General features: G+C 35.6%; 1 protein-coding gene across 3 annotated transcripts in view; it reads right to left on the reverse strand.

Moving 5' to 3' along the window:
* Window positions 1-22119, reverse strand: part of LOC131532297 (potassium/sodium hyperpolarization-activated cyclic nucleotide-gated channel 2-like) — a 72348-nt gene extending 50229 nt beyond the window's left edge. For all 3 annotated transcript variants that reach the window (XR_009268866.1, XM_058763834.1, XM_058763821.1), the window contains exons 1-4: window positions 21849-22119; window positions 18285-19238; window positions 15405-15828; window positions 4011-4172 (exon numbers count right to left, since the gene is read on the reverse strand). Coding sequence is in view for 2 of the 3 variants with exons in the window: in XM_058763834.1 (XP_058619817.1) it covers window positions 4011-4172; window positions 15405-15828; window positions 18285-19204 (1506 nt within the window). In the remaining variant the exon portion in view is untranslated. The remainder of the gene's footprint in view (window positions 1-4010; window positions 4173-15404; window positions 15829-18284; window positions 19239-21848) is intronic.
* Between the last annotated feature and the right edge of the window lie 1668 nt (window positions 22120-23787).

Here is a 23787-nt window from a genome sequence, read left to right on the forward strand (position 1 = left end):
GCACAGTGATTATGATTATCTCAAATAACTGCAATTAGATCAAATAATTGCAATCATTGACAGACCCAGTTCTCACTCTCTGAACTAGTGCTATGGATGTGACAATTTCTCTTTCCTCCTGCATCTGTTTACGTAATTCTCCTCTCTTTCTGCCCTCACTGCTATCTCACATTCTCTCTATCTTTCTCTCGTTCTCTGATCTCCAGAGGGACGGTGACCTTAATGTCACGTGTGACATCATCACGGACCTTCAGTATCCACAGAGACTGAGCAAAAACAACAGCAATAACCCTTCATTACACATCATACAAACTGATAGCAGCATCACATCAACCATAATACAATAAAAATTGAATCTATGCATTCTTAAAGTCAACATGCATTAAAGTTTGAGCATTATACTTTGACTACACACCTTTTCTCCAACAACATCAATGTTAGTGTTTGGATTTAAATAAGTAAATACTTAAGAGTATATGACTGAATCATTATTGCAGTATTTAATGTTTCATATGTGTCAATTCTTTTAACCCTAACTACTGCATTATGTAGCTTTTTATTTCTTAAAAAACATGGCAATTTCACACATGAATTCCAGACTTTAACCTCATTGAAAGACTTTTGGATGTGCTGGAATAGACTGTACAACTCTTTCACTGTCAATACAAGATTCCAAAAAGTAATGCAACTCGTTTCGATGTTCCATAAGTTTATCAAAACAATGCCATGCCAAATGCACACCGTAATCAAAACCAAAGACGATCCAACCAAATATTAGAGAGTGCAACTTTTTATATTAATATTCATTCACTCTCAGAAAAAAAAAGGTACAAAGCTGTCACTAGCACAAAAGCTAAAAGGTACATCTTTGGACTTGTTTTTACTCCAAAATGGTACATAATAGGCACATATTAGAACTTTAGTTAAGTTAAGTTAAGTCGTGACATATACTCAAAATTGGTGCTCTGCATTTAACCCATCCGAGTGCACACACACACAGCAGTGAGTAGTGAACAAATGCACACACACACAGTGAACACACACCCGGAGCAGTGGGCAGCTATTGCTCCAGCGCCCGGGAAGCAATTAGGGGTTCGGTGCCTTGCTCAAGGGCACCTTAGTCATGATATCAAAGGTGGAGAGAGTGCCGGCAACCCTCAGGTTACAAGCCCAACTCCCTAACCATTAGGCCACGACTACCCCACTATTTAGTGCCTAAAGTGTATATATATTAGTACTTTTGAAAGAGTGGCGTCAACAATTGTTTTTTCTAATCTGTCAGGCTTTTGAATGCTGATGTCATCATTTTCTCTGATGTCATCACGCCCTCCTATTTCACAGCTATTAAATTATATAGCGACGTGCAAACAATTCCCAATGCGTAACATCAAGTCCTGTCTTTTCTTCATATTAAATATGCTGTTTCATTAGAAAATGTTATATTATATTATATAGGTAATATAACAATATAGCTATTTTACGATGACCTTAAAACTGTAACTTCTTTAAATACCACGCATAAATTGTCTCTACCACCTGACATTTTTCACTGAAACATGTGTCCTAAGAAATACAGTAACTCTTACTTCTGTGACAGAAAACTTGTAGTCAATCACTTTGCACACTCAGGTTTGCTGATATGGGATTTGCTGTCATGGCTTTGCAGGGGATTTTGGAGGGAGAACATGTGGCTGAAGAGATTAGTTAGCAAAGTTGACAAACTGAACCCTTTAAGATTGGCTGTTGTGTGAAAAAAAGCGTGTGGGGTCGGAACAACATGAGAGTGAATAAATAACAGTGGAGTTTTCATTTTGGTGTGAACTATCCAAATGTTTTTCAGGGGTGTGTGTGTGTGTGTGTGTGTGGTGTCTGGCCCTCTAAAAAGGTTCTTTCATGTCTGTTTGAGAGATGTACAAAGAGCACAGCTGCTTTGGCACATCTCTAAACCTGAACGTTTACACACACACACACACACTTTTATCTCCACTGCCATCACCCTGTCTCATCTCACCCACACCAAACAGCCCTGAGCCGGGCAACAACACACACTTACTCACATCACACACTTCAACAGGGAGATGCTGTATGAACTAGAGGTAGTGCTGACAACTCAATGAGAGAAGACAAAAAGACTGGAAAAAACACAGAAACCTGGGAAAATCACTTAACTGAGATGAGACTCTGATGAAAAATCACAAATGAGATCTATTTGATATATTATTTACTTGAGCGATGAGAGTCTCCTGCTACTTAAAGGTTTCTCCTGAGAAAGACTCCAGTAATCTCACATCTCAGAAGAGTTTCAGAGTTTCAGAAGAGAACAAGCAATGTCTCAAACTGTGATCTAAATTGCAGAAATTAATTATATCTCAAACATAATATCTAGAAATTGTAATATTTCAAGTTGTTTTTTTCCTAGACAACAAGATTAAACAGAGAACAAATTGAAAGCCTCTTGCTTCTCAGATGTTTCTCCTGAGAAAGACTCCAGTAACCTCACATGTGTCTCCTCTTTTCAGGAGAGATCTCAACAATGTCTCATACTGTGCTCAGATTTCCAGTTACATTGTATCTCAAATATAATATCTAAAAATTGTAATATCTCAAATACCTCAATTGTTTCTCCTAGACAAAAAGATCAAATGGAGAAAAACTGAGAGTCTCCTGCTTCTCAGATGTTTCTCCTGAGAGAAAGACTCCAGTAACCTCACATGTGTCTCCAATAGAGTTTCAGAAGAGATCTAAACAATGTCTCAAACTGTGCTCAGATTTGCAAAAATACATCTTAAACACAATATCGGAAAAAAACGTAACCTCAAATATTTCAATTGTTTTTCTTAGATAACAATTATATTAAATGGAGATTTTCTGAAGTCTCCTGCTTCTTAGATGTTTCTCCTGAGAAAAAGACTCAGTAATCTCACATGTGTCTCCTCTAGAGTTTCAGATGAGATCTCAGCAATTTCTCAGTGTTCAGATTTCCAAATACATTGGATCTTGAATATAACATCTAAAAATTGTAATCTCAAATACCTAAATTGTTTCTCCTTAACAACAATGAGATTACATGGAGAACAAATCGAGAATTTTCTTGAGTCTCCTGCTTTTCAGATGTTTCTGTCCTAAATGAGAAAGACTCAGTAATCTCACATGTGCCTCCCCTAGAGTTTCAGACAAGATCTCAACAATGTCTCACACTCATTTCGCAAAGATACATTGCAAATAGCATTTCTAAAATTGTAATTTCTCAAATACCTCAATAGTTTCTCCTAGACAACTAGATTAAATGGAGAACCAGTTGAGACTTGTTGTTGACTCTAGTTTCTAGTTTCAGAAGATATCTCAACAATGTCTCAAACTGTGCTCAGATTTCCATTACAGATGTCTAAAAACTGCAAAATCTCAAATAGCTCAATTGTTTTCCTATACACAAAGAGATTAAAACAAGAACAAATTGGGATTTTTCTTAAGTCTCCAGCTTTGCAGATGTTTCTCTCTTGAGAAAAAGACCCCTGTAATCTCACGTGTCTCCTTTAGACTCGATATGAGTTGCCCACTATCTCTATACTTTTAGTGTGACAACTACTTAACACAAAACTGAGACCATTAAGTCTCCTGAGCTATTAAAGAACAACCTCTGAGAAATTAAGTTTTCTTCTTGTGCAGCATGGAGATCAATTTCATTATTACTAGATAAGCATAATTAGATGTCGCAGACAACATCTGAATCCAACAGACACCAACTGGGAACCTTAATTTAGCTGGTCAATGACAATCAGGTGATATCAGCAAATAGATTCTGGTTAATAGAATTCAATTTCATTCAATTCAAGTACCCCACTTGGAGATTCGCTTTGTGAACCAATTTTCCTAATATTTGCATTGTGGGGTGCTGTATTGTCTCGTGGCACATGCTGAGTCAGCCTGGCAGACGGTCTCATTCTCAGCAGTCTTTTGTTATGTATGTGCATTTGTGAAAAACATATGAAAATGGAAAGTTAAAAACATACCACCATCTTGTTGAGGGAGACCCAGCAGTCGGAGGGGAAGTCTTGCAGCATGGGCACCAGAAACTGCAGACACCCATCCCAGTGGCACAGCAGCAGCATCATCGCTATCAGGTTAAAGATCCGCATCACTGCGCTCGCCAGGTCATACGTCATGTGGAAGATCTGTAGGGGAGAATCACAGCATGACATTTGAAGAAGCTTGTGAAAGTTCAAGATTATAAAAATGAGCATGTTTGGTAGATCAGTGATTATTTTTGCAGTTCTGTTTGGTGCCACTGGAGAAAAATACATAATTTCCTATTACAAAACACTTTTTGGTGTTTTTATAAACATTAGTTAATGCATTTGGCATCATGAACTAAGTTAATATTTATTTCTACATATACTAATATATACATTATAGGCATTCTGAATGATCGAGAATTAACAATGAACAATAATAATTCATAAATAAACCTAGTTTATTTAATTAAACTAGGTTACTATAAATTAACCTATTAATAAATGCTGTAAACATTGTTGTTGATTTTAATAACACCTGATGCATTAACTGGTATTACTGTATTACTATATTACTATAAAGTGTTCACAAAAAATACTACTAATAAAATACAATTAATATAATTAGTCATAAATTAAATTTAAGGTTTATGATTAATTGTAATATACCGATATTTATGCTATGTCATATATATATATATATATATATATATATATATATATATGTGTGTGTGTGTGTGTGTGTGTGTGTGTGTGTTTATATTGGCAATTTTAATTGCCAGTATAAAGTACTTTGCTTTATATTAAAAAAGTGCCTTGACTTTGACAAAAAGAGGGTTAAACTTTGCCTTACACATATTTCCTCCATAGAAAATGATATATTACAGTGTTTGTTCAGTAGATTTGTAGATTAGACTTTCTGGCACTTGGTTGTCCAGAGGGTTTGTCTAAAGCCCAACAGCAGCTATGCATGAGTCCTCCTGGGTTTACTTAGTGGAAATAGAAAGACACTTTGCAAGTAGCTAATCAGACCTCTGTGCATTTTGAAATGTACCCACAGGTCTCATTCTCATCTCTCTGTCTTTCTGTTTTCAGCAGCAGATTTTTCATGTGTTCTCTACAGAATATCAAAGCGGATGAACAGATGAGCCAGCGTCTATCAACATCACAGAGTCACTTCAAGAGAAATTTGCATGTACGATTTGATCTTTATTGTCAAGTAATACCATTTTGTAAATGTGTTCACTAGTGTCAGTGGTTATGCATGGATAAAATAAAAAAATTTAAATATATATATTTTGTCTCTTTGACAGCGGCAACGAACGATGATGTATAGACATGCACTGTGCCTTTTTCACTAAAATAAAATATAAAATAAAATCTTGTGTATTAGACAACGCCAAGGAATTATGATGTATGTACTTGCTCTATGTCTTATGCATTAAAATAAAATAAAATAAAATAAAATGAAATAAAGTAAAATAACTTTTTCCTGTCAGACAATGGCAAGAAATGATGATGTATGGACTTGCTAAATTTCTTTTACATTAAAATAAAATAAATTATAAATGAAATATATATCATATAATATAAATATAAATTATAAAATAAAATAACAACATAATTAAAATTTTGTCTGTTAGACAACGCCAACAATTGATGATGTATGGATGGACTTGCACTATGCTGTTTGCATTAAAAATAAATAAATAAAATAAAATAATCCCCAACAGTGATGTTCACGGAGTCCATCAGACAACACAAACACAGCTCCTGGATCAAGTTCAGAGATCCTTCAGAAGGCTTTTCTTTAATTGACCTGCTCTTTGTAGAAACACTGACTCAGGCCCTGAAAACGCAACTTGATTAATGAGCCCCATTGAACATCTTCCACATCAAATGACCATCAGACACTGGACATTTGTTACCGCTCAAAGCCCGGCCCATCAGTCAGCAGACAGCTACACAGCGAGACACTCACCACTCACCTCACAGACACTGAGAAACTCCAACTGAACATTTTACATTTACATTTACATTTACATTTACATTTACATTTACATTTAGTCATTTAGCTTAAAAACAAGTTTTAAGATGAATAATCTGAATAAGAAGCATTGGATCATGAATGAAGGAACAGGTTAATCATCCAGTGTATTATTGCATTTTTTTTACTAATATACAAAATGCTTTTTTCCCTAATTAGATCATTCTAACCTGATTCATTACTACAGTACTTGTGTCCAAGTTTAGATTTTTAAATGTTTTCAATAAAGTCTCTTCTGCTCACCAAGGCTGCATTTATTTGATCAAAAATACAGTAAAAACAGTAATATCGTAAAATATTATTACAATTTAAAATGACTGTTTTCTATTATAATACATTTTAAAATGTAAACCATTCCTATGTTGATTTGCTGCTCAATTATTTTAAAAGCATAAATTTCTACTAAAAAACATGCATACCCCAAACATTTGAATGGTAGTATATCATTGTTTCTGTTTACATAAGCAGCACAACTGTTTTCAACATTGATAATAATTAACAAAACCTCCACACACCTGACGACAATAAATAGGTGCGTTGGAAACAAAGGAATTTTTTTCTTTTTTGTTCTTTGTTTGAAAAGAAAAATATTCCTGATGAAGGTCATGCGAACGAAACGTCATTAATAAATATTTTGATATATTTTTGCATAGATAGTGTGCGGGATTTGTTTTTGCTTTTTAACATTGATAATAATGAAAAATGTTTCTTGAGCAGCAAATCAGCATATGTGACCCTGGACCACAAAACCAGTCTTAAGTCTCTGGGGTATATTTGTAGCAATAGCCAAAATTATAAATTTTTCTTTTATGCCAAAAATCATTAGGATATTAAGTAAAGATCATGTTCCATGAAGATTCCTACCGTAAATATATCAAAAATTAAGTTTTGATTAATAATATGCATTGCTAAGAACTTAATTTGGACAACTTTAAAGGCGATTTTCTCAATATTTAGATTATTTTGCACCCTCAGATTCCAGATTTTCAAATAGTTGTATCTCAGCCAAATATTGTCCTATTCTAACAAACCATACATCAATGGAAAGATTATTTATGTATGCATCTCAATTTCAAGAAACTGACACTTAAGACTGGTTTTGTGGTCCAGGGTCACATATTAGAATGATTTCTGAAGAATCATGTGACACTGAAGACTGGAGTAATGATGCTGAAAATTCTGCTTTGATCACAGCAATAAATTACATTTTAACATATATTCACATAGAAAATTATTATAATTATATTAAATTGTAATAACATTTACCTTTTTGCAGCCTTGGTGAGCATAAGAGACTTCATTAAAAGTTTAAAAATCGTATGGTTTCCAAACTTTTGACAAGTACAGTACTGTGTTAATTTATCACAGAGAATCCAGTTTTACTTCAGTTGTTTGTGTTCAACATTGTGCCTTTGCTTTGTCTGGGATTCAGACGATGATTTGTTCATTCACTCTGTCTAACTCAATTTCCTGAGCCGGTTCCCAGTGCAAACGCTAACTAAGAGATTTGCTCCCATTTGGATCTGGTATCTGGTTTCCATGAGGACAGCTGGGATTTGCTGGAGCGCAGAGGAGCTTTACTTCCTGTAGAGCAGGATCCAGAACTCAGTCCTGCCAATCGACCTTCCTGCTGCAGTGCATCAAGTAAACTAGATATCAACACCCAGATTCTGCTGTGTTACACTGGATTTCAAAAGATTATTTAATTTACTACTTAATGCTATTTTTTAGAAAGGATGCATTACATTTGTCAAAAGTGACAGTGAAGACATTTATAATGTTACAAAAGAAGCTTTATTTTAAATAAATGCTGTTCTTTTGAACTTTCTATTCTGAATCCTGAAAAAACACGTATCACAGTTTCCACAAAAATATGAAGCAGCTCAACTGTTTTCAACATTGATAATAATCAGAAATGTTTCTCGGGCAGCAAATCAGCATATTAGAATGATTTCTGAAGGATCGTGTGACACTGAAGGCTGGAGTAATGATGCTGAAAATTCAGCTGCGCATCACAGGAATAAATTACGTTTTATAATATATTAGAATAGAAAACTATTATTTCAGCTTTAAATAACTTTTCACAAAAACAGTTGTTACTGTAGTTTTGATCAAATAAATGCAGCCTTGGTGACCAGAAGAGACTTCTTTCAAAAACAGTATGCATGTCAGCATGCACTGTCTGGCTTTTTTTTTTAAGTATCTATGTTTCTGTAAAACTGTTCACAGACCAAATTCTTAAACTCCAGTTCGTTATTGTGGTATCATCAATTCAGACCTTGCATCTAAATGGCACAAAAAACAACAACAACAAAAAAAAAGTGTCTAAATGGGCAGCTCTTGGACTGATCAAGCTGTTTCTTTTATTTTAACATTCATCTACTGTAATATTAAGCCATTGTGTGTCTTTGTTTATCTCCTTCACAGCACAGAGTGACTCCGGTTGGTTTGGCATAACAACAAATCTATTCGAAATGCTTATTGATGCAACAACTGTTTTTCTGTTTGAATTTATCTGACTCAAAAATCTCAGTGTATTAAGTGGCTCTTCCAGGTGAAGGAAAACAGCACTCAGAATACATAATCATAATAATATAATTACAGCAGAGCCCTGCGGCGTACTGCTGAATTAGACGTCTAATCAACACTGAACCTTCATTTACAAGAACCTGAGATGGCAAATAAATAAATATATTATAACATTCACATTAAAATAATACTATAAAAATGTATTGCTTTCCATAGGAAATGTTAAGAAAATAATACTTTTATTAATCAAGGATGCATTAAAATAACTAAAAGTGGCAGTTGAAACATTTATACTGTTGAAAAAAGATTTCTGCTTCAAATAAATAAAGTGATAATTTTTGCAACTCAGTTTGGTGCCACCAAAAAAATACACGCTTCGCTATTAAGAAATAGGGTAAAAAAAATAAATAAATAGCACTTTACAATATATTTACATTTAAACAAAACGTTTTTATTAACATTAGGTAATGTACCATTAACTTCTACATCATTAATTAATTATATGTGTTAATTTGTGCGTATAGTAACACATTTGTAACATTTAAAGTATAAATTAACATTAGTTAAAGCATTATGAATGAACATGAATTAAAAATGAACAATAATAAATTTGTAAATTAAATACTGTACAAATTGTTGTTCATTATTAATTCATGATACCAGATGCATTAACTAATATTCATTAATTAAACCCAACTGTAAAGTGTAAAAAAAAAAAAAGATAAAAAATATATAATTAATCATTTTATATAATACATTCAAACATGTTATTTATTTTAATTGCCAGTGTAAAGAACTTTGGTAAATATTTATTGTTTGTGTTGTATTAGAAAAATCCACAAATAACTTTTTTGTCTTTTTCTTTAGAAACCTAAACTCTGGCCTGAAGAACCTGTAATGAAACTCAAGGTTTCTACTTAATGAGACCTATTTATAGGCGCTTCTTGTTGATATAGGAAAAAGGAAACATTTGTACATTCGGGCAGAGCCGAACCAGATAACTGGTTTTCTAAGAGCAGGTCATTTGCAGGAACGGTGCGCTTTATGTTTGTGGATTGTGTTGAGTTGTTTCCTCACACGTGTGGTGAATGCAAACGCGTCTGCACTTTCAGAAGAGGCAGGAACACTGTGTCTCACCTTTACTGCGCTTTCCTACAGGAAGTTAACAAGCCAGGTCTCTGTACAGCATTGGTCTAATTGCATACTGCAGACAAATTACCAATCACAACCTCATAATTATGCAAAGTAGCCACTCCTGGCTGCACCGCCGGCCCACCCCATCCACCCGCAGCATCTTAATTGATAAAAGACGGTTATCATACTTTAGTGCTACAGACCTGGAGCTTATTCTGTTCGATCTGGAGGGAGTTATTGATGAACAACAGGAGTTCAGTTTAAGTCATGTTTGTGTTTAATGAACAAACTATTTACCGGGTCAAATAAAATGCATTACCACTGGGAACGTTTAAACTCACATCAGTGGTAATCCCAAATAACCCAAAGCGGAAGACCCTTAATGTTTGTTTTTTTTAAATGGGTAGCCGATTATCATACTGGAAGCATAATAAGTGTTAATTAAGTAAATTGTTAAGGGATTTAAGTGGCACTGAGGAGTCAGTGTTAATTACGACCAACTATTTGTCTTGAAACAAATTAATATACGAGTTAAGATCTTTATTTTCTGACAGCTTCTATTATTGCTCAGTGACATAGCTGAACAAATATACATATCTTAATATTTCTTAATGAGCTCAAATAGTCATTTTCACTAAAGGAACACCAGGGAAAATTATGCTTAATCATTTGTACATATGTGCAACGGTAATAATATATTTACCTAAATATGCTACCGTTTAACCATTTGGAATCTGTAAGAATTTGTAATGTTACTTTCACCAAGGCTGCATTTATTTAATTAAAAATACAGTAAAAACAGCAATATTGTGAAATATTTTTACAATTTCAAATAACTGTTTTCTGTTGTAATATATATTTAAAATGTAATTTATTTCTGTGATCAAAGCTGTATTTTCAGCATCATTACTCCAGTCAAATCATTCTAATATGCTGATTTGAAGCTCAGGAAACTTTTATTACTATTATTATTATTAATGTTGAAAACAGTTGTGCTACTTCATATTTTTTGTGAAAACCATAATTTTTCAGGATTGTTTGATTAATAGAAAGTTCAAAAGAACAGCATTTATTTGAAATAGAAATCTTTTGTAACATTATAAATGTTTTTTACAGCCACCTTGCTCAATTTAATGCATTCTTGCTGTATAAAAATATATATTATTGACTCCAATCTTTTGAAAAGTAGTGCATATTTTTAACAAAAACATTTTAAAACAAAAATGACACTCACAAAGATTTTTTTGAGTGATGACACAAACAGAGTCTTAGGCGAGACACTGCAGGTGAATAGGGTAAAATAAAAGAACTAATAGTTGTCGCCTTACTTACCCAGCTGATTGATTACATTAATAATTGCAAACATTTTTTGTATTACAAGTTTTCTAAAATGTTTAGATATGCAAATGAGTAATTATTTAATGAAATATGCGCTAATTTGCATACATTTCTAGCACAAAAATCTAAACACTGGATGATGTCGGTTTCAAAGTTGTTGTTTCATTTTATTTGACAAATTAGAGTCAAAGGTTTTTACAGAGGAAATTTTGGGTATATCATTTTTGTCAAATTCAGAAAATGCTTAGAACGGACAGAAAACAATTTATTTTTTACAATTTTTGGGGGATTAAAATGTATATAATCAAGCAAATTATATATGAACAAATCCCTCTGTAAAAACCTTCAGGATATACAGTGGGAGAAAAAAATATTTGATCCCCTGCTGAGTCTATAATTTTAATGGCAGGTTTAACAGTGAGAGACATAATAACAACAAAAAAACAGAAAAATGCATTTCAAAAAGTTATAAATTGATTTGCATTTTAATGAGTCAAATAAGTATTTGATCCCCTATCAATCAGCAGGATTTCTGGCTCCCAGGTGTCTTTTATACAGGTAAGGAGCTGAGATTAGGAACGCTCTCTTAAAGGGAACGCTCCTAGTCTCAGCTTGTTATCTGTATAAAAGACACCTGTCCACAGAAGCAATTAATCAATCAGATTCCAAACTCCCCACCATGGCCGAGACCAAAGAGCTGTCCAAGGATGTCAGGGACAAGATTGTAGACCTACACAAGGCTGGAATGAGCTGCAAGACCATCACCATGCAGCTTGGTGAGAAGGTGACAACAGTTAGTGCAATTATTCGCAAATGGAAGAAACACAAAATAACTGTCAATCTGCCTCGGTCTGGGGCTCCATGCAAGATCTCACCTCGTGGAGTTTCAATGATCATGAGAACGGTGAGGAATCAGCCCAGAACTACTCGGGAGGATCTTGACAATGATCTCGAGGCAGCTGGGACCATAGACACCAAGAAAACAATTGGTAACACACTACGCCGTGAAGGACTGAAATCCTGCAGCACCCGCAAGGTCCCCCTGCTCAAGAAAGCACATGTAAAGCCTGTCTGAAGTTTGCCAATGATTCAGAGGAGAACTGGGTGAAAGTGTTGTGGTCAGCTCTTTGGCATCAACTCAACTCGCTGTGTTTGGAGGAGGAGGAATGCTGCCTATGACCCCAAGAACACCATCCCCACCATCAAACATGGAGGTTTGGGGGTGTTTTTCTGCTAAGGGGACAGGACAACTGCACTGCATCAAAGGGACGATGGACGGGGCCATGTACCGTCAGGGCCAGGGCATTGAAGCCAGCCAGGGCATTAAAAATGAGTCGTGGATGGGTATTCCAGCATGACAATGACCCAAAACACACGGCCAAGGCAACAAAGGAGTGGCTGCAGAAGAAGCACATTAAGGTCCTGGAGTGGCCTAACCAGTGTCCAGACCTTAATCCCATAGAACATCTGTGGAGGGAGCTGAAGGTTCGAGTTGCCAGACGTCAGCCTCGAAACCTTAATGACTTGGAGAGGATCTGCAGAAAGGAGTGGGACAAAATCCCTTCTGAGATGTGTGCAAACCTGGTGGCCAACTACAAGAAACGTCTGACCTCTGTGATTGCCAACAAGGGTTTTGCCACCAAGTACTAAGTAATTTTTTTGTGAAGGGGACTCATTAAAATGCAAATCAATTTATAACTTTTTTGAAATGCGTTTTTCTGGATTGTTTTTGTTGTTATTATGTTTCTCATTGTTCAAATAAACCTACCATTAAAATTATAGACTGATCGTTTCTTTGTCAGTGTGTAAACGTACAAAATCAGCAGGGGATCAAATAATTTTTTTCCCCCACTGTAGACAGGAATAAAAATGCAAAGTTTGGTGTGTGCAAGTGCTACTGAAGTGGAGATTTATGGTTCAGTGTAGGAGAAAAAACTCATTTTGAGAAAACGGCCTTTAAAAAAATGTATCGTAATTGAAATCTAATGACACAAATAGATAAAGTGCTATAAAAGAAACGCTTAACAGTGTCTTTTGGATTAAAGTTACAATTTTCTTTCCACTAGTCTGAAAAAATACTTTATGAAAAACCAAAAAGCCCAAAATCTCAAACTTGACAGGTGCATGAAAAAAAAAAGAAACGAAGCCTGCTAAATCATATGCCATTTTTGCGACTGATGAACCACCTAAATTGACTCCTGTTCTCACAAACATCAAACCGTTGTAAATGCAAGATGAGCTGATAATAATTTTGTTTCACTTTCTCAGAAGAGACTGTACATTTTAAATGTATCTGCAATTTTGTCGACTTTAAGCAGTCCAAACGTTGCTTAATTATATGTTGTCAGCAAAATCATTGCAGAAATCATATATATCAACCTATTTTCTGAATGTGGTGATGCCCAGAGCAGTGATTCAGAAACTCATTGACTGACAGAGACTTTGACACGAAGCTTTAATTAGAGACAAAAGTGTGACTGAACTGTTTCAAAGAGCCGTCAGATCTCCGCTTGAGTCTGTCTGGACTTTGACAAGACAAGCGTCAACACGTTTCTGATCAATTAATCAGTGTTAAAGTCCCCATCTGCTCTCTGCAGGGCTCTGCTCCCATAGGACAGAAAAAATGGGAACAAAATTCCTGTAATATCAACTGTTTTTCCAAGACAACAACAAGATCACATCAGATTTAACGAGAGACTTCTGCTTCTCAGATATTCATCCTCAGAAAAAGAGCCCAATCTCACATTCAGAGAAGGGATTTCAACATCTCAAACCAATAAAGTCTTCAATTAAACTTCATAGAACTCACATATTTCTCATTAAAGACAAAATACTGCTCCGTACTTTTGCAGTATGTCTCAATATGTCGAAAATGTGTGTATAAATGCATTTTTAGGAGAAAATATGGGACAAAGCTGATCCTTAAAGTCTATTTTCTAAATGCATGTTATGGAACTTGTTGTTAACAAATCATCTGCAGATGTTTCATTTTATTTTTTAAATGTTTTGACCTTGAGATTTAATCAAAATCTCATACCTGTAGCTTCCCAAATCATTTAGTCTTAAACCCCACCCCCACATTTAAACTCCGCCCCTGTCAGCTCACAATTATCTGCCTGCACATTTGAGTGCCACGCCCACATCTCAACACCCAATCAGCACCTGGTGCATTAGAATCATTCTTTTTTCGATAATTCCTTACACTCAGATGTATGTCACAATACAGAAGAACAGATGTGACGCTACTAGCGTTTCATCACAACTTTAAACAAAGCTTAATTGAAGATTCCATTAAACCTCCATTAAAGGTATAATAGAGCACTATCTGAGTGGTTTTTGCTGGTAGAACCATGGTTCACCTGTGCCAACTGGCACTGGCACATCTCCGCACCCTTCACATCCTCTATTTCTATTAAGCATGTCTAAACATCCACAGTCCATTTGTGTCTACCAGGAGAATAATCCTCCACTCACGCTCATATTTCATTCAGATATTGCACAGAGCATGCAGAGTTCACGCTGGAGCCGATGCAGTTTTTTACGTAACAAACCACATTAGTTAAAACATTGAGTGTTTATAGAGCAAGTAACTTAAAAAATATTAAGATCTTGTATATGTTTAACTATGGAAGCCCATTTTTGCCAAAGTAGAAAAAAGTCGTGCTTTGGTAAATCTTGGTAAATTAAATATTATGACAAATTATGAAATTCTAAGTCATAACTCGTGAGATAAAGAGTCAATATTATGAGATTAAGTCGAAATTGTGAAATAAACCATTTAAATTCATAATTATAACAAATATTGACTGTTATAATTTTGACTTTTTACATCATAATAATGACTTTTATTTTACTTATGTCATAACTATAATTTTTTTGTCATAATTATGACTTTTTTATCTCAATTTTGACTATTTATGTCATAATTAAGAGTTTGTATCTTATGATTATGGCTTTTTATCTCATTATGACTTATGTCATAAATCTTATTTTTTCTCATAATTATGACTTTTTATCTCAGTTTTGACTAGTTATGTCATAATGACCTTTACATCATAATTTGGACTTTTTATCTGAATTTACTTTTTCTCTCAATTTTAATGTTTTATGTCAGAATTATGACTTATCTCATAGTATTGACTTTTTATGTTATAATTAAGAGTTTTTATCTCATAATTTCAAATTATATGTCTTTTTATGTCATAATTCTAATTTACCAAAGCATGATTTTTTTTCTTGTGTTGTGGAAATGGGGTTCCATATCTAACAGGTTTGATACATACGACTCTTTGTGTAGACACCTTTGATGGGGTATATATGTGAGATTGTGGTGTCTGTCGACGTACCTCTTCCCACTGGTGAATGTAGCGGATAAGCCGGGAGAGACGCAGCAGCCTCAGCAAGCTCAGGATTTTAGTGAAACGCACAATCCTCAGAGCTCGCGCCGTCTTATACACCTCCGAGTCTATGCCCTTCTCCACGATCAGGAAGATATAATCCACCGGAATGGATGAGACAAAGTCCACAATAAACCAGGTCTTCAGGTACTTCTTCTTGATGGTCTTGGGGTCTAGGATGATGTCGGAATTGTCCTCGATAATGATGCCCGTGCGGAAGTTGAGCACCAGGTCCATGAGGAAGAAGGTGTCTGAGACCACGTTGAAGATGATCCACGGCGTGGTCGTCTCGTCTTTGAAGAAGGTGATGCCGACGGGAATAATGATCAGGTTGCCCACCATGAAGAGAAGCATGGTGAAATCCCAGTAGAACCTGCAGGAGAAAAAAAAAATCAAAGAAATTGGCTTTATCATACACCATCTTTACTCCGTAGAAAGTAAGTGGTAGGTTTATGTGATTTTACTACTGCACATTTGTAAACCCTTGGATGATGTTCTTATTTGCATATTTACAAAGGTGATAACATTAATTGTTTCACAATGACAATTATGAGTATTACAATATAAATCGAAATTCAGTCCTATCAACATTTTTCATGCATCATGTAAATGCATAAACCATTTGCTATGCAAGAGGAAGGCATTGTTCCAGAAATCTCAAAATAACAGTATAAGCATATATTAATTTACATTTTTGGACTTTACATTAAATAATATTAACTATCAATGAGCAATACATTTAGTATGTTTATAACTATTTGATGACTATTATAAATTACTTTAATAACTATTGGATGCACATTAATTTGCAAGTATACTGTATATATTTCGAACAAATATAATATTAGATTGATTTTAGATGCAACCAATTGTGAAAAGTCAAGCTACTGAAACAAGGAGGAGACACTTTTAAGAGCATTTTACAAACATTTAAAGAAATGTCATAATTTTCAAGATTCTTGTGACCTACATTTTCTAATTCATGCTGCCCTTGAGTGCTTTTGTTAAAGACATGAATGAAAATTAATGAGTCAATTAAACTGCTGTCCAAAAATTAGGAAAATTCTGCATAATAAATAGCGAAAGCAGGCATCTCCAGTATTTCCAGATGAGAATAGCAGGAAACATTCTGAATATGCTGTTTAAACTCATACAAAAATATTCTGATAGTTGTCAAACCAATAAGAGTCCAATGTGAACATTTCCTTTGTGAATGCTATGCATTTATAAGGATAATTATTATTTGCTTTGAAAACAACACTAAAAATCAATAACATTAGCATTGCAAAGATGCATGCAATAATGCATTGCAATCTCCTGTAGAGAGTGCTTTATATTGACCTTGTAAAAAGAGTGCCGAAAACCTCAGAAGACCCCTGATATTTGAGAGTCTCACACGGCTGTGACTGGTACAAGTCAATTCCCGAGGGTCTGAAATAAAGGTCTGCGTGGAGCGGATGTGATCCGTTTCCACGTGGTGCTCGCACACGTGTGCAACTCAAGGTCACAGCAGTGTGCGCTAAGGTGCATGCTGACTCATAACTGGAGACTGATGCAACTCGTACACAATGGCAGCTTCTTTTCGCAAGGTTTGCACAGCTGATCGGCTCTAAGAAGCGCTGAGGGTCTGTGATATGTCAAGATGACTTTGAATGGAGTGGGAGTATTGAAATAAATATGCATCAGTTTCAGGTTTTCTACGGAGACGATGCAAAATGATACGGATAGGAGCATGTTATTGCATAGCTTGGCTAAACGCAGAAATTGCATGCACATTTTCATCATCAGTAATATTGTTTATTATCTGATGAAGCGTCAATGTCAAAAAATCCAAATTAAATCTCACAAGCAAATGTACTGCAGCATTCAGTGATCTGCATCCAACATAATCATTTACTCACATGTTGCATAAATGTCAAATGCAACCTGATGCATGCACCCTGAGCAATGCAAAGCTTATGTAAAGAGTCATCCAGTAGTTTTCATAGCATGCAAAACATTTTGAGACCAGACTGACTGTGGAGCTGAAACGATGTTCCTCACTGATACAGACATAATGCATGACAGCATGACCATCTGTAGAGCAACACCTAAACTGTATTGATCGAGGATAATGCTTCAGTATTTTAAAACCTTGTGACATATGCATTATATGACCATGAGGCGATATGATGTGATTATCTCAAAATATAAATCAGCACGATATCTACTTGACAAAATGTGCTTCAATGTATTATTTGGTCTCCCATTGTTATCTAGTCAGGTAGAAATACATCTAACTCAGCATGGACAAAAATGCTTAGGTGCCACAATGTGTATGCACAATGCTACTGCTTTTTTTGTTTTTCTTTTTAAACCTTACATTCCTCAATGATTATTATGAAAGGATAAATAAAATGTGTGTATATATGTTTTAATTGCTTTCCAGGGTCACATTGTGGAAAGTGTCTTGTGAGGACATTTATTTAAAATACACTGAAAACGTCACAAATGAGCCAGATCATATTTAGTTTAAAACTACTGATCAACAGGTTTAGGGTTCAAAAGTATGAGACCATTATTGCAATACTTTTATTACTAATGCTAAAAATAATCAATGCTAAAATTTTGAGAAGACATCTGTTGCTTTAATAGGCTATAACAGCAGTACTGGAGCTGACATAAACAAAACCTGATGCTCAAAGTCACTGATCTTAAAAGATCTCTCGCGTGCATCATAAATATTGCACGAAAAATTAAATGGAAAACACACACTTTTCATTCACGGGTCACATTTGGTCCACAGATGCCATATTCTCACGCAAAGTTTCCCCAAGCAGGTGCTCTTACCTAAAGTCGCTGTAGGGGTGAATGATCCAGTTGCCGGCCGATTTGACGCGCTCCTGCTCCTTCTCCACCGCCTTCTGGCTCCCGTACATGCGCAGGGAGAATTTATTGACCCCGGGCTGCAACATGCTGCTGAACTGCCGCTGCATGAAGCTCGCCTGGCTGCCCCGCGTCTCGCCGTCCTCCTGCGCTCCATCCTCGGATTTGAGGAACGTCACCGAGTTGCGGGGCTGCTGCGCGCCGTGGATGGAGGACGAGGCTTTCCTGCTGGGGGCGTTGGAAAAGGACACTTTGGAATCCTTCTTCTCCGGGACGCCGGGGTTCGAGGCGTCCTGCCCCTGCGTGCTGGTCGCGTCCACGCTGGTCATTGAATTGCACGCCGCGCGCTTGCTTCCGTCGGATTTGGACATGATGGACCGGAGGCTCCCGGTGCCGGAGTCCCGCCTGCACTCCCCGTTCTTGTTGCATTTCATGCTGGAAAGCGGTGCTGAGGGATTGCCGTCGCCTTCGGTAGCATTACAAGCCTCTACCGTCACGGTGGCCACTACGGTAGACGCTTTGCCTCCTCCTCCTCCGCCCTTAACGGTGTCGTGGCGACCCGCAGGAGCAGCATCAGCATCACCCAGGCGCGCATCGGTGGAACTGGAGCTCCTGGACGCTCCTCCTCCCGGTGCGCAGCTCTTAATCTGGACGCTGCTCCCTCCTCCTGCTCTCCTCAGGCGCGGATGCTGAAACTTGCTGGATTCCTCCTCCGCGTCGTCCGTCTCCTCCGCTGCGACGTGATTGGGTTTCAGGTTCGACCCCGCGGCATCCGAGTTGGACTCCAGGCAACTCTTGGCGCAGTGGTACGCCGGCGCGCTCTTATGGGCCGCTTTCTTCGTCATGGCAACATCCGAACCGGGAGAGAGCTCATTCCGGTCCATGTCATTCACCGGATCAGATTTGGCCTGTAATTATCTTTGCGGGAAACCAATCAGCAGGGATGATGGGTGAGAGAGAGAGAAAGAGAAAGAGAAAGAGGGAGAGAGAGAGAGAGAGAGAGGAGAGAGAGAGAGAGACCTATACGTGATTTCTTTGCCAACAAAATGAAACAGCTCTTAGTTTATTAACTGTTTGTTGTTGGGTCACTCCGTGAGCGCATTTTCCATTTCAATAAGTACATTTATGAAAGATTTTAAACATTCTATCAAATAAACATCGTCTTTTGTGTCGTTTCAAGCTAAACGAATAAACAATAAGATGTTACGATTGGCTAAATGTCTTAATAATTGTAGAGGTTTTAAAGTTATTCAGCTAATTCAGGCCTTGTGCTCAAGGTCATGACGTTTTTAAATGCTTATTAGAAAGAGAATCCAGTTCTGACACGCCAAGACTCCTGCTAAATCAGCACCGAATAATAATAATAATAATAATAATAATAAAAAAAAAAAAACCTTAAATCATGGATACTTGACAAATATAGCCTACAGAATGAACTTTGTACATTTAGAAAAAAAGGTACAAAAGCTGTCACTAGGGCGGTACCTTTTCAAAAGCTACTAAATATTAGCTACTAATAGGCTTACCTTTAAGGTACTAATATGCACATATTACGCTAAATAATGTACAAAGATGCACCGTTTCAAAGGTACCATCTCAGTGGACAACTTTTTTACCTTTTTATTTCTGAGAATGTAAAATGATGGTAACTGCACATAATTTAATAACAGAGTTGGCATATTAGTCACAGGTCAAGTGTTTTAATAAGTTTTAATGCCAATTAAAATAGAATTTATAAACTTAGATAAAAGAAAAACAAAATACTACCAAAACTGGGAGAAATTTGCAAACACTGATCTGAGAACAGGCCAAAAAAAAAAAAAAAAAATCTAGATAAAGAAAACATTCAAAAATAAAATGTAATGCATTGTTTTTGTTTTTACACGCACGCAACAACATAATAAAATGAGAGCCACATTAATTATGTATGCATACGCTAAAAGACGCAAAAAGCACGTTTCGTTCTGCTCATCTGTTGTCTTCACTGTCCTACTGACTTAAAAAGTAATCAATCAAATCTGTTGTGTCTGTGCAGAAATCTATAAATGACTGAGTTCGCATGCATAAACAGATGGCTGGAATATTTCTAGTTACTATTGTCGCATAAACAGTCTGGCACTTTTTGTGTCTAAAGCTGCAGCTGTCGTCATGGCGTTATGATGTCATAACAGCAGAGGATGCGCTCAATGACGGTCACCAGAGCGCAGGCAGACTGCAGCGCGGCGCCACCTACCGGCGCACAGGCGCAACTACAGCGGCTCCGGACAACCGCTGGGGTCATTCAGCTTTAAACACCTGTTGAATATCTTCAGGAGCCCCAAAGCGCAAATACACTTGTCAGATCTCCAATAGAACAAATACAGAGTGTAATTTAAAGAAATATGACAATTCTATGACGCCATCTGCCCAGATGCTCTCAAAACCAATGCAGCAATAATCTTCAGAAGTATTTTATATCAAACCCTCTCACGGAAAAAAAAAAAAGGTACAAAAGCTGTCAATAGGGCAGTACTCTTTCAAAAGGTACTAATATGTACCATTAATACTAATATGCACACTTTAGATACTAATGCGTACATTTAAGGTACTATGTAAATAAATAGGGGTAAATAAGTTACAAATGAATAGGTACAACCCTAGTGACAGATTTTGTACGTTTTTTTTTTTTTCTAAGAGTGAACATAGATGTTAGCTGAAATGTCTAAAAATGTTCGCCATGAAAGAAAAAAAAAAAAAAAGAAAGAAAGAAATCCAGCAAGACAAGACAAAGATCACATTTTTACAAATATATAATTTTTTTTAAATATTAAAAAATGTAAATATTATAATTAAATATATTAATAAAAAATATAATGACACATTATATTATTAGGATAATAACTTTGGGAATGTTCCAAACAGTATTATTTTAGAAACATTAAGTTAAAAACATATTAAAAAACTGAAATAATTGTACATTTAAATTGAACTAAATAAATTGAAATAAAAATAAAAAGCTTATATTATATATGTACACACACACACACACACACACACATATATATATATATATATAATGATTTCATATAGTATATCAAGACAAATTAAATTAACAGTTGTAATTATTTGAAGTAACATTTTTGATGGTTTTAATTTTAATTCCAGTTAACTATCATAACCTTGGTTCCAATGAGCATTATATGCTTCAATCTTAATTTTCTTACATTGGTTTTCTGCATCATCTGAAATATTTCTTCATTTTACATCATCATTTTTCCAGGTTTAATTGGGGGGGAAAATCCCAGATTTACAATGCAAGAATCAGAACTCGCTGATTGTTCTCTGCTGTCATAACAGACATATGCATGACATGAACATCGATTAAACACGAGAGAAAGCTGATCATCACTTCCACAACCAGAAAGCATCTTCCTGAGCACATCACCTCCAAAAAGCAAGTCATCTTCCTCCTTGAATATCATTGATGCTGACCTACAGCAGCAGACTGCAGTCATTACCGAGGAAGTCCAGCAGACTGTCAGATCTTACCTTGTGTTGCCTGACGCTGATGTGTGACAGAGTGAAGCGCGGCTCCAGAACAGCAGCCCGGAGCAATGACATTGAAAGGTTGTCTCAACCCGGCGGAGGAAGAGAGAGAGGTGAGACGCCGCGTCCCTTCAGTGATGGAGCGCTTGACCTCTGGAGGTCACCGGGGTCGCCATGCTCCCAGCCACACGCTCTGCTTCCCACTTGGGAAGTGTTTAACCTGAGCAGCTCTGGATCAATCTCTCTCTCTGCAGAACTGAATGCCGGCACTCACTTCCTGGTATGACACACTTAAGGATGATGCTTTGGGCTTCATTTGCATAAAAGGCAAAGTTCCAAGAAAGCAGGAGATATGTGGATCAATCTGGGAAGCTTTTCAGATTCAGGAGATCAACAGGATTCCCACAGGTTTTTAGCAATGGACTCCAGTTATCTGAATCATTACTGGATAAGGATTTTTCAAGAGATTTTATTTTATTGTTGGGCGTAACGGGAAAAACACATTCACTAGAACTTCTCCAAACCAGTTTCCCTGAAATCTCCAGGTTTTCTGTGACTGTGGGAATTCTGTATCACACGTGAAATATTATTTGAAAAGCAGCAAAGTTGTTTTTGGTAACTGAAATAAAATATAAATATTAGATAAAAAATGATGAAGAAATGTTGCCTTGGCAACGAACTGAAATAGGTTTAATTTGCAGTACTAAACTAAGACTGAAATAAAAATGAGTTAAAGCTATGTTAGAATATTTATATATATATATATATATATATATATATATATATATATATATATATAAAGCACATGACAAAATTACTAAAAGTTCAACTAAAATTAAAAAGAAACCTTAAAATATAAAAATAAAGGCAAATTAATTTGTTTAATAGTTATTAATAATTTTATTAATGTTTGTAATAGAAATAAAATCTAATACAAATATTAGATGGAAAGCTTAAAGAAAATGTTGTCTTGGCAACTAACTAAAATAAGTTTAAGTTACTAAAATTAAACTGAAACAAAAATCAAGTCTAATGGACATATTTAAAAAAAAATGCTAATAAAAATGAAAAGAAAAAATTACAAAAAAAAAAAAAAAACATTAAAATGAAATTTGAAAATATAAAAATCAGATGAAAAACCTAAACGAAAATTAGAAATGTTGCTTTGGCAATTAAGTAAAATTAGTTTAATCTAATGGAAACATTTTTTAAAAAGCTAATAAAAATGAAAAAAGCACAACAAAATAACAAAAACTAACATTAATATGAAATCTGAAAATCTAGAAATCAGATGAAAGACTTACGGAAATTAGAAATGTTGCTTTGGCAACTATATCTAAAATAAAGTAGCACTGAAGTACTAAAATCACTAAAACTAAATTAAAAGGTAATGGAAATATAGAAAGAGAGAAATGACAAAAACAAAATTACAAAAGCTAAAATTAAAACAAAAACGGAAAATATATAAAATTAAAAAGCCAATTCAAAACATTAATAAATAGTATAATATTATATAAATGATACTAAAATAACACTGAAGATGTATTTGTTTAGTGCATACTTGAACCTTAGACATCATTTAGTGCCCAATCAAGAGAGGTTTTTCTCCGTGATGAAGCTCAGTGCGGTGCATCAACACTCTTAAAAATAAAGCTGGTTTATGGGCATCGCTGGCTTCATGAAGAACCTTTAACATTATGGAATCTTTATGGAATTAAGTCTATTAAAATGTTCTTCACACCAATAAAAAGTGGTTAATTTAGGAACTGATCACTAAAAGGTTATTTGGGGAACCAAAAAGAGTTCTTCTGTGGCATTGCTATGAAAAGCCCTCCTTGGAAACCTTTATTTTTAAGAGTGATGCATAAGAGCAGCAGCGACGCAGCTCACTCACCAACTCAAGCCAATATAGCCCACAAGTCTCTGTACATTGGTTGGTTTG

Source organism: Onychostoma macrolepis, chromosome 02 (genome assembly GCF_012432095.1).
Source record: "Onychostoma macrolepis isolate SWU-2019 chromosome 02, ASM1243209v1, whole genome shotgun sequence".
NCBI lineage: Eukaryota > Metazoa > Chordata > Actinopteri > Cypriniformes > Cyprinidae > Onychostoma > Onychostoma macrolepis.